Raw genomic sequence first — 12,477 nt, forward strand, 5'->3', positions numbered from 1 at the left:
AGTTTCCTTTGTTTGGTTACTCCCCCCTCCTTCTCCCTCTGCCAACACAGATAGGATCATTCCCCCATTTAATGAGCAAGAAATGATTACTGAAAACAAAAGCTGTGTGTGTGTGTGTGTGTCTGTGAACGTGGGAGAATGTGAGAGAGAGAGTGTGGGTGTGTCCGTGCGTACACAATAACGGCACATGGCACACAGAGAACGTGACAGGAGCATAAACATGTCAACAAGCTCCCAAGGTTTTCTTCAAATGTAATGTAAAAAAATGATTTATATGTGTGTAAACTTACTTTTCCTGTAGGGCAAACTGTCCATGTGGGTCTCCACTATAGATTCTGTAGGTGATAGTGTCCCTCTCACGATCCACTGCCTTAATAAGGAAACAGAGGAGACGGACACATTATTTAAAATAAATTATAACAATATTTCTTAGAATTCAACCATTAGTGTCACTGCACTGATCTCTAAACAGCAGTTCTGAGCAGGAGGTATTCTGCAGTTACCATGCGGGATGTGAGGAGATTGTGGTATTAAAAGGACAGCTGAGGAATATCTTAAGTGTGGTTGTATGAGGTATAGCCACATAAACAGTGCTATTACGCTGTACACGCCCCTTGCACCAAGAACCAGCCTGAGACACAAAGGCTTGCTGACATTGAAGGAAAAAATCCAATGTATTTCCCATTTTTTCTCACTATTACACAGGCCGTTCTAGCTGGAACATTAAGTGTATAAACCGAAGTCCATGGAAAAAAATCATGTTTTTAGCTCATGGAGACACAGGAGCAGCTCTTTTGGCAAGTTTGTGTTATTTTGGTCGATTTGAACGAAGGATTCCAAACACTGATGTCAAAAAACAACACATTTGGACTAAGTAACGTCAACAACTCGCTGATCTAGTGGATCAAAAACTCTTTGAAGGTTGAATAGTTAAGTTTTAATATGGACTTTGGTGTGGGGAGAGAACAGTATTCAAAAGCATCACAAACTTTAATTTCTGGTGGTAAAATCCTATATAATGGCGAGGTGCCTGCAAAGATTTTATTTGGTGAGCCTTTTTGTTAAAGCTGTAGTATGCAACTTTTAAATAAAAACAAATGTCGATGACTTTAAAACCACGGTCAAATGAGGTCATAATACACTGCGTTTCTAACAATAGCTGTGTTTAGCTCTCGTCCCCGTGGGCGACATTCCCACACTTAGTTTTACGCTCAAGGCTGTTGAAGGCAAGGAGGAAGCACAACAGCAACACGGCGCTAATAAAGCGAGACGGCCGCCAACAGTTGAGAGTATGACTGAAAGCGCCAAGAAGCACCTACGGAAACATCCAGAAGTAGATTCTATTGCAAAAAATAAACCTGGATGTTTACTACTTTCAGTGGAGGGTTATGGGTAGAGATGCTGGCGGTAATTACTTGGAATTGCACATCGGTGCGACAGATGTGTTCTACCTTGAGTCCCTGTTGGCAGCCATGTTTTCCCATGACAGCATACCTCTGTGTCTCAGCCTCGCTCGCAGCAAAGGGAGGACACACCACTGACTTTGTGTCAGTCCCTCATACAACCACACTAATGGCGTGTTTCCACCAGCTCGCCTCGCCTCGCCTCGCCTCGGCACGGCACGGTTAAGTTGCGTTTCCGCAAGTGTGGTACCTGGTACCAGGTGCTTTTTTTTAGCACCTGCTCTGGCGAGGTTCCAAGCGCACTGAGTAGGTACTATGTGTGACGCTCGTCAGACTGCCGGCCGCTAATTGCTCAGAGTGTCGTCACAGGAAGAGACGTCCAACACAATCAAGGCGAACTGTAGATCAGTTTAAAAGATTAACAATCCTAAAAATCTGGGTTAATCTCCAACAATAATCAAGGAGATGTCTAAAATCTCAATATTTAACAGAAGAGTCTGGTGTAAATGTCTTTGCTAAATGTTGGAGATGACCACATGTTTTCAGGATTTTTAAGTCTTTTTTAACTTTTTTAACTGATCCACAGTTCGCCATTGTTGCCATGACTCTTCCAGTGATGACACTCTCTGCCAATCAGCTCGCTTGGAACCTCAACAGAGCAGGTACTAAAAAAAAGCACCAGGTACTATCACTACTGGAAAAGCAAAAAACCCCAAAAATTTAGTAGAGTCGAGCTGAGCCGAGTCCTGTTATAAATTAATAATGGAAAAACGCCAGCTTCAATTCCTCAACACAATATTACAATGGTTGTACCAGTCAAAGCTAGACCAATCTTATTATTTAACAGGTTAACTAGTAATAGAAGTAAGTGATACATTGTTTCACTAGAGGTCATGAGTCAGTGGTAGAGTGGTAGAAACAGAGAGCACGATGGTACCTGCAGATTGAGCAGTGTAGCTCCAGTCCTCATGGCCTCGCTGACCTCCAGGCTGTACTGTTGCTGCGGGAAACGGGGAGGACTTTGGTTGTTTGGGGGCAAAACGTCAATGTAGACAGTGGTTATTGATGACCTAGAGAGAGAAGACAAGACAAGGGCGTGAGATGAGCTGAGACAAATTGGACACACTGGGCAGTTGCAGAAACCGAGTTGCAGTTAAAGGTGGTGGAAGCAGATGAATGGTGGAAAAGGATGCGAGTAAGAAGAACCTTGTGAGGATAGCAGGTTTAAAAAGAAAAAAAAACAGTGTCAGAGAAAGTGAGCGGTCTATTATTCAAGTTTAGAGTGGATGACTAGTGTTTGTTTCCCTTGCACTTCAAGCTGTGTTTAAGTAATCGATGAGAGTTTGAAGTCCACAGCAGTTTGAGTGGCACCGAGAGTGCTTTCTGAATCTTTGAGCATTTTTGGCAAACTTCTTTTTCTGTTGCAGTTACTAATTCATGCACAGGTTTGCTGCTGTTCCACTTAAAGAACATTTTCAATTAATTCAGTTGAAAGGAAGCACATCTTAGGATGTTATATCACCCTTTCAATGTGCCCCATATTATGCAGTTAGTATATATGCTATTATGAAAACCTTCAGAATCTCAAATATTCTTTTCAAAACCCTGAACCCTGCACCAGAACGCATAAACTTTTCATAGAACAAATATTTTAAAGGCATGTACAAATACCCAGAGCTGCATGTACTGTAGGAGTGAATGTACATACTGTTATACAGCAAGAGCTGCTAAACCAACTGTGGATGATAGATTAATCTGGAAATGACTTAACAGGTATGGAAAGTTAAATAAATTAAATGTTTACGGGAGAAAAGGCTTTAAAGCCAACAAACTGTAAAAAAAAAAAAAAAAGATGAATTCATTTGGAAGATGAAGTGAAAACACATTTTTGATTAATATCTGCGACGGATTGTTATGCTTTGTAAAAGTCTTAATTGCCAGTCCTTCCCGTTTGACAAATAACACCGGCCATTTAATAAGGTGCACTCAGTGACATTTTTCAGTCAACGTCACCTTAATGACCTGAGATTGACGAAGCTGTTTATTTCCGGTGCCGTTAACAGCTTGTGTCCTTGTGTCAGTTTATCTTTCTGTAAAGATTTAATTACCTGGGTCGCAGTTGGCATTCTTCAGCCCTCCAGCGACTTGTCTGCCGCACACAATTGAGAGATAACGCAGTGCAAACAGCAAATTAAAGTCAGACTCAGCTGAAACGCAAAGTGACACCCGCTTTATCAAGGTCATATTAAGGGCAGTCGCTCCCAGAGACTGAGTGTGGACTCACAGATGAGTCAGAGGAGATTTTGTTTTTCTTTTCTAGCCTTTTACAACAGATTTGCATAAGGATGCAACTATTAACCAGTTTCCCATGGTTGAAAATGTCAGTTATTTAACCATAAAGGTGTTTCTGGTCTGGTTCTGGAGATTTTAGAACAGTATCACCCCCTATAAACAACAGCAGCACAGTGAGGAAACTTTGACAAATGACAAGTTACTGCAGGTGGAACATACAGTAAGTCTGGTGCACCAGCTCTAAGCATTGTGCAGCAGCAACATCAGTTACACAGAACTTTGGTCACAAAGTACACTACAGCATAGTAGGTGGCGGCTGGTGAACTACACCGTTAATGCTTGTTGCCATTCGACAATAAATAACAGCTATGGTTAAACAATGGACTTCAAGTTGCTGTAATGCATTCTCCAAAATACCACTCGAAAACATGAAACTATGGTTTAATTGACATATACTTGTCTCCTGCTCACCTGCCGCGGAGCCACTGTGGAGTTTCTGCTTTACTTTACATAAAGTTTGCTTTTGAAAATCCACATGTGCTCACTGTACTCAATTAAACGCCAGGATTCTCCAATAAGAAAAAAAAAGAAGAGTGGAATGCTTGAGGGCTTTTACTTTGAAACAGGAACAGGACATGCTGTTTGTGACGTATGAGGCAGATATAGAAGATGAAACTGTGAATAAAGTTCGTTTTCACTGTATAAAACTTCTCCCTCTACGCAAATGACTGCACCTGACTGTGTGGTTTGGAAAAACCAGACTGCAGCACACTGTGAAGACTGCAGAGTGCATCATCCCTGCCCCTCTATCCATGACTTGTGCTCCTCCAGGACTCGAAAGAGGGCAGGGAACATCCTAAAGGACCCAACTCAGCCTGCACACAGTCTCTTTTGAACTGCTCCCGTACGGCAGGCACCTCAGAGCTCTCCAGAGCAGGACTAACAGGCACAGGAGCAGTTCCTTCCTCACAGCAGTCACCCTACTGAACTGTTAACAGTTAACTGGCACAATTTGTGCACTATCTTGCACCATTATTGTATATTTGTATATTCTGCATTAACATTTCCCCACTATTTCTTAATCACATGTTTGTGAGAGAATTCCTTGTGTCTATGTACTTGATTCTGAATTTCGCTGTGAGCTGGCAGGAAAAACAGACTCGAGGTCCATCACCAAAAAGAACGTGTGAAAATCTCATTAGTTAATGGGATTAAAAGAGAGACGTACCAAGGCAATAACACGCCACATTCACTCATCCGCAATCTGGCGTAACTCTTTCTAAATACAAACTGTATGTAGCAATCTGCCAAATGAGTGAATTCAAATGATCAATCCACCATAGCAATGCAGTTCATACCCTTTAACACAAAGTTGCTTTGAAATATTCATGGTGTTACATATTCATGGCATTCATGGTGTTTTCTAAAACATTTTGGGACGGCCACTTTAAAATGAAAGTGCTTTGAGTTTGACTGGTATTTGGCTGCACAGCGTGGCTGCACAGTGAGGTGTGTGCAACTTTACGCATATTGAATTATTTTCACTCTGCCTCAAAGAGGGAGGAAAAGTATTGATGGGGTCAATGTGAGCCCACTTATAAAAAAACAGGAAAGAAATCCTCAAACATTACGGTTTTAACAGTCAAGTCCTGCAACCTGGTCTCATTCCAACTGCACATTTCGTAAATGAACAGTGTACATGTAAATTGTTGGGTCCGTAAATTGTTGAGTTTTTTTCAAACCTGGAAATGATGATCTTCTCAAGTGTCTTGTTTTGTCCAAAAACCAAAATTATTGAGTTGTCATGAACATATTCACATTTGAGGAACCTGAAAATTCTGAAAACTTGTTTTAATTCTTTTAAAAATATAACACCAGCATGAATTGGGCTGAATGAGGGCTGTTGTCAAAGAACCTTTAAATGCTGCGGCCGCGCAGCGCGCCTTTACGCACGTTAAGCACCACATGTACATGGACAGCTAATTATTGAACAGGTTAACTAGTAATAGAAGTAACTAATACATTGTTTCACTTGCCAAGATGATCAGTACCATGGACAGTTACACGGACTCTGTGACATAGACTATTGTTTGTTGTTTCGGTTTTTGATTGAGGACTGATCTAATGTCTCATTGTGTTGCGTTTCATGATTTTCTCTTTATTTCTATTAATGAGACTCATATCAATGCGTATACTACACGTAGGCTTCGCTTCACTTGAATCATTGTGTATTTTCTGGGTGGCCAACCTTACTTTTAATTAACAAGTGAAGGGTAACACGGCAGACAAGTGGCTAGCAATGTTGCCTCACAGCAAGAAGGTCACCGGTTTTGAATCCCACTTTGGTACTTTGGCTTTTGCACCTACGTCAGCTGGGCTCCAACCCCACCATGACCTTCATGCTTAGGATCAGACACATTGTTCTGTTCACACTGCCCTCTGCTGGACTACACACTAACAAGTTTAGAGCGTCTGATTCTGGGCATCTACAACATCTACCAGTGAAGTTTCAGCTGAAAATATGTGAAGAAGTGCTGGTCCAAGATGGCGGCCTCAGTAGTGAAGACTTGCCCCTGATAATCCTGTAAATATAGGGCTCGTTGCTGGTAATTGAAACCATTCAGATATTCAGGCGGTTGTACAAATTGTAAAACGCATCAGTATAATTATTTTATATTCTGCCAATTGGAAATGATTTCACCTAAATCTTTCACACCGGACCGTAAATGCACCATGTCTCCGGGTAGGAAGCACAAGCACTCAGTTTGTGCGCCCACTTGGCAAGATCTCAGAGAGGGAGTGAAGGGAGAGATTAGCTCCATTCAAATTGAATCATCGATCAGAAAAGCCATGGAAACTGTTTATGCTCGCAACAATAAATAAATGAAGTGACAAAGGCTGGACAAATGTATGCTGCCAGAGAGAGTGAAAGCCAGTGTTTTATTAAAACTATTCAGATGGAATTATTGATGAGAACCGACTGCAGCGCTCTCCCTCTCTCTCTTCTCAACTCAGGTGGAACGAAGCCTTTTCTCCATTTTTCAATTCCATAACGATGGTAAACAACAAAACATGGGACCCTCAAATTGGACAAGTGTGTATTTGTACAACATATATGTCCCCATTTACCTAGCAGCCACTAGGAGTGAAATATTCAAAGACTTGCTCCATGTTTTCATACATTAATTTTTTAATTGCTGTGTAATTGCTCACGTGTGTTTTGGTCATGTTTATCTTCAATGATGGCTCACATATACAATATGTGAAATTAAAACATTGGAGCTTGAGACTTCCAAGGGACATTAGACGCATCATAGTGTTGCTGTAAATTGACCTGCTGAAGCATCAAAACACTGCATATTTTTGGACTGATCTTGGTCACTCTGTGAAAGTAAACATAATATCGCTTTTGCTATTGAGTAGTAACTAGTGCTGAACAAACAAATAAAATATTGAATTGCAATTAATCGCGTTAATTTCATAGACATGTAAATCTGACTGATTTTGTATTCTTTCCAAAAATGTACAACTTACCTGTGCAGTATCTTACCCTAAGTGCAAATGTATGCTTGATCTTACACTTGCTCGTCTCTCTTGGTCATGGTCATGGTGCCTTCTTCTGTCTTATACCTTTTGATGCGAGTAAATGAGTTCTCTGAGCATCAGCCCTTATAAACATTCTGGGGTCCATCAATGTCAGCCACGCAAAAGCACATCTAATCTGAATGAAACATCCACACACAGCGTGCAACCAAAACTCTCCGGGTATATTTTGGGTCCTGACCCATAATTTTAACAAATCCGGTGAACGAGACAGCCATTGATTTGTTTTGCACGCTGTGTTTTCCGCGGGGATCAGGGGAAATTTCGGGACAATCTGTGAGCCAATCACTAGAACCACCTTCAATCTGCAATGGCTCACATTCGCTATTGATTTGGCAGCCCGTGCTGGCACCAGGTGCCAGATGGGAGAGGATTCCAGCTTTTATGACACCTGACAAATACTGCAGAAAAGAGCAATTTACTACAACAGACACAGCTTAAAAAATAAATTAAAAAATGGTGTAATTTAATACAGACATGCAAACCGTTGCAATAACTGCTTATGTAGCGATCATTTGCTTGGTTAAACTGGACTGATTTATTAGAGAATACATGTTGGTACGCCTTGGTTACAACCCACCTGTCAAATGTTGGAACAAATTTCATTTTGTGACTTCATAAAGCTTTGACGATCGCATCGCTGCCATCACTGAGCATCAATGGCTGACTACCGTCCAGGTTTCTTGGCTTTTTTTGTAACAATCTGTTGATGAATCATATTTGATCAGGGTGAAGGAGTAGCTTTCTGATTCTTATTCATTCTGTTAAATTAGTAGGATGTTCCTCTTTTTCAATATGATAATTGCTCTTTAATTGTATTGCAAGCCAATTATTCAGCAATTTGGACAGAATTACAGATACAGTTTGAACAAAGAGTACTAAGAGTTGGTATGAAAAGGAGACACAATATTTGTGGACCTATATTTTAAAGCTCAGGTAGGAAAACAGTTTTAAATCAATAATTACATGGCCTTTCAGCATTATGGGATTCAAAAGAGGGATAACTGGACCCCTGTGTCTTCTCTAGGCTCCACTTCTCTGAGCTCACACAATGTTGATGAAGCTCCACTCGGTTTCTCAATAGCAGTGTGTAAAATTAAGTTTCAATCTAGGGAAACGGAACTCCCAGGAAATCCAATCAGTTCCCGTCAATTTCCCGTTATTAAATTTGCCAGGAAACAGGAAAAAAATAAAATAAAAATATATGTATCAGCGAACTAAGAACACAATTTGTATTGTCAATGAGATTTCCTGGAGGTCACTGAATGCGTCGTGACTGTCAGTGATGCTAGAGGCCTGTCAATCATCTGCGGGCTGTGTGATTGACAGGTTAATTATGGGAGAAAACTGAGTTTCCTGGTATTTTTTGTAGGACTTTGAGGGATTTTGGACAAATAGTGTGTAGATTGAGAGTGTTTTGGTAAGAGCATCAAAGGAGAGGCTGAGAGGGAAATGTTCATCGATATAGTACAAAACAAGTCTCTACAGGACCTAACAAGGATTAAATTGAATCAGAACATCTCAGGCCAACAGATCCCTCTGAACAAGAAAGTGAAAGGAACTTCCTCCAGCTAACGGAAAATGGACATTGTGCAGGATGCTGACGCATGCAGCAGTGCACACTGTGCTAGCTGCAGTGATTTCCTGGGATTCCTGGGACGTTTGTCTCCTTTCCTGCGATTTATTACATCGCATTTTCAGGAAAAAAAATATTCATACCTAGTTTAGATATCTAGTCACCCAGTGACAAAAGCAACACTGCACTAGTAAAACGAGACAACTGCAAACAGGTTAGAGCCACACGGTTCTTAAACTGTGCCACCAGTGGGAAGTGAGCTGGTGGTACTTCTACTGTTCTACTGTATATACCAGGGTATGTGATCAGAGTGGAGCTGAGGAATTTTGACTATAGAATATATAAAAAAAATAAACAAATAACAAATCCTCATGTGGAGGATAAAACGGCAGACTATGAATGGATGAATGACGATCACCTCGTCTCTCGCTCCATCTTCATCTAATTTCCAGTGTAGTGAAGTATATGTGAGGAAAAGGAGGAGGGTGAGAGAGCAAATGATCTTATTGAGAATAGGTCTGCCTCCTGACTTTGCTCAGTCTCTTGACACCGTTGTAGCATACCACAAGAGTTTCCACACAAAGTTAATTCTCCGTTATTTAGCAGTTTGACCATATAAACACGCTGCCCCTGCTCTGCTGCTGTATACACACACTGCTCTCCCAGTCAGGTCTGATAGTATTGCTTGAAAGCCTTTTTTTGCAGATGAAGGACACAGCATACATATGTTACATTGTTTCTGTTCAGAATAATAACATAAACAACATCTGCATTTCTCTGACTAAATATTAATTTATTTATATTAGTTATATTAAAATTGCTTGTTTTATCTTTTGTCTGCAACAACAACACAACACAAACTTCAGTGTGTTTAGAGTACGAGTTAACAGCAGCACAGTAAGTGTGTGGGTCTTTTGTTTCCACTGATAACATTTTCTCACATTTAGTTTTTTTTTGTTCCTTGTGGTGTTTTTTTTTAATGTTTGATGACATGAAACAAGATGATGAAAAACTATATCAGACGACACTAATGCCTTTTGATGCATGTTGTACTCTCTGCAACCTGCGCGAGCACATGGCATGTTCCCACTGAGTCCCTGCTCTGTGATGTTGTTTTGAGTAAATCTGAGGCGCGGCATCGCAAAAACAAGAAAAAAGAGAGGGCAAAAAAAGAAACTAAAGGAATCAAACATGCTGCCAGTGCAGCTGTTACTTCAATCTGTGGAGCGGTGGTAGTTTGACTGTGTTCCAGTGACTGAACAGCTCGATGGCTGGATTTGCCTCTGTTCATGTTGCAATTCCTAAATCCAAAAATTCACAAAATCTGTGCCAGACTACGGCCATACAAAATCAATATGCACTCGAGTTTACACAGTTTTAGAAGCAGCTGCCTTTCCCATGAAAGATCCCGAGTTGGGGAGTCGTTCAAAGTTGGCGGTTGCTTATTGATTTTATCCGTGAAGAAGAGATGAAGGGCAGTGGGGAAATGGGAAAAAATGAGGCAGAGGAGAAGAAAAATATCACCTTACAAAAGCAGAGTGCGTTTTATTTTTCTCTCTCTCTCTCACATCTGCGGCATTTATCCTTGATTCCAGCTTTCAACAACACATGTACACTTTATCATTTTCTTTATGTTCCTCGAGAAGAGAGCAACTACTAATGTGGCACCCTCTCATTTCTTTTCACTCTGCTACTTCTCCCACTTACATTCTATCCATTTTCCTCCTCTCAAAAAAATATAATGTCATGATGATATACATATAAAAAGAAAAACACCTCACCTGGAAATGGTGAATAGATGGAGAGAAGGATGGAGAGAGAGAGGCAGTGGCGAGTATGACCGAGTGTGAAAGACTGATGACATTTCAGAGTGTTGAAGCAGCTGGAAAGAGAAACACTTACCTCCTGTGAGGTTCAGGTCCATTGTCCATGGCCTCGACTGTCAGGGCGTAGCTCCGCCCCACAGTGAGCTCCACACCTGGTGCCACGCTAATGAGCCCCGTGCTGTGAAAAGAGTTATTAATATAACATGACTGCACTTAATCTGTGCCGCACTAATTAAAAAATGACAGCATGTGTCGCAAGTTTTAAAGAGTTTTAAAAGAGTTTTAAAATGAAGCATTGCTTAAAGATCCAGTGTGTACCATTTAGTATATGCAGTATGTATATGTATACATATATATGTACATTTTGCATCTGGCTTTACAGAGGCCCCCATTTTGTGTCACAGTCTTTCTACAATAGTCTGAATGAAAAAGAAACCCAATAAGAAAACACCCAGATTATGCCTTTGACATTTGGGTGTGTAAGCTTGCTACAAAGAAGAACGACCTCCATTTGTTACAATCTGCAGTCTCACCACTAGATGTCGCTAATTCTAACTCAAAAGACCTTTTAATATTATGTCTAAGCTACAACTTATCATTGAACTTTTCAATGGCCTTGTTTTTCTATGCAAATCACTTTACCATTTACCCACTTAATTGTCCGATCTCTTAAGAATATATATATGTGCCGTTTTAACTTGGCGTAACTCAATAAAACATCACTTTTGTAACATTAATATTATGTTAAGCTATGTGTCCAGGAAACAAAGCCTTTTCTCTCAATTGACACGTGAACCACAGTCAACTAAAATCTATTGATCTATGATCTTTGCTGCTTACGTAGCAACAAGACTCCAGGCAGTGAAACCAGGAAATAGTCCGACAAGTAGCCCTCATAAAACCACCGGGGTTCAGTTTTTGTGCAGATGAATCAAAAGTGATACAACGTGTGGTGAGTACGTAAGAGAAGCAGCAGATTATCTTTCTCAAAAAAAGATGTATTCAGGGACAACGTTCAGTCCGAGTCACCTGTCTAAGCTCGTCCTATCATTAAATGTTCTAATGCAGTGTTCCCCAAACTTTGGGATGTGGGGACCCACTTTTTTAAAGATGGCAACCTACTGTGACCCAAATCACAATTTCATAAATTGAGAGTGAGAAATAAAGTGACAGCCATATATATTACTGTTTATATACTAATATTACTCTTAATGTTACTTAAAACATATACGCAGAAATCCCGACCCAGTCTTTGTGAATCATTGTTCGAATGGATCATTACATCTTGTCGTAAAATCAAACACTTAAAAAACTCAATTCTGAAGTATATTCATTTTTAAATAAATACCATACAATATTATGATGCAAGTGATATAATTACCTGTTTCCAATAAGAAAGTGTCCCTGGGAACCAGCTACGATGCGGTAGGTGACGTCACCATTGGGACCTGCATCAGCATCTCTTGCCGACAACTGGGGGAAAATAAACAGACATCAATTACGTCTCTAAACCCGCACAGTCTACGACTAACGATGTGGATTTAAATTCAGTTCACATTATGTGCAATCCTGGCTAATATGACACATTTCATTAGAGCAATGAATATGAGTGTGTTTACCTGCAACACAGTTTCTCCGGGCATCATATCCGTAAACAGGTTGACGTTATAGGAGACGTTGGCGAAAGTCGGAGTGTTGTCGTTGGCGTCCAGCACCGCTATCGTCACAGTAACCGGAAAGCTCTGCTGGACTCCGTCTGACGCTAAAAGCTGGAGAC

The 12,477-nt window shown here is 40.6% G+C and overlaps 1 protein-coding gene across 1 annotated transcript in view; it reads right to left on the reverse strand.

Moving 5' to 3' along the window:
* The window catches only part of LOC131448705 (protocadherin-15-like), a 227,526-nt gene that overhangs the window by 107,596 nt on the left and 107,453 nt on the right, over nucleotides 1–12,477 (reverse strand). Inside the window, exons 14-18 of the mRNA XM_058621382.1 lie at nucleotides 12,320–12,469; nucleotides 12,082–12,173; nucleotides 10,777–10,878; nucleotides 2,341–2,473; nucleotides 291–370 (exon numbers count right to left, since the gene is read on the reverse strand). Of these exons, the coding sequence (XP_058477365.1) occupies nucleotides 291–370; nucleotides 2,341–2,473; nucleotides 10,777–10,878; nucleotides 12,082–12,173; nucleotides 12,320–12,469 (557 nt within the window). The remainder of the gene's footprint in view (nucleotides 1–290; nucleotides 371–2,340; nucleotides 2,474–10,776; nucleotides 10,879–12,081; nucleotides 12,174–12,319; nucleotides 12,470–12,477) is intronic.

The sequence above is a fragment of the Solea solea genome, chromosome 21 (assembly GCF_958295425.1).
Source record: "Solea solea chromosome 21, fSolSol10.1, whole genome shotgun sequence".
In the NCBI taxonomy this organism is placed as follows: domain Eukaryota; kingdom Metazoa; phylum Chordata; class Actinopteri; order Pleuronectiformes; family Soleidae; genus Solea; species Solea solea.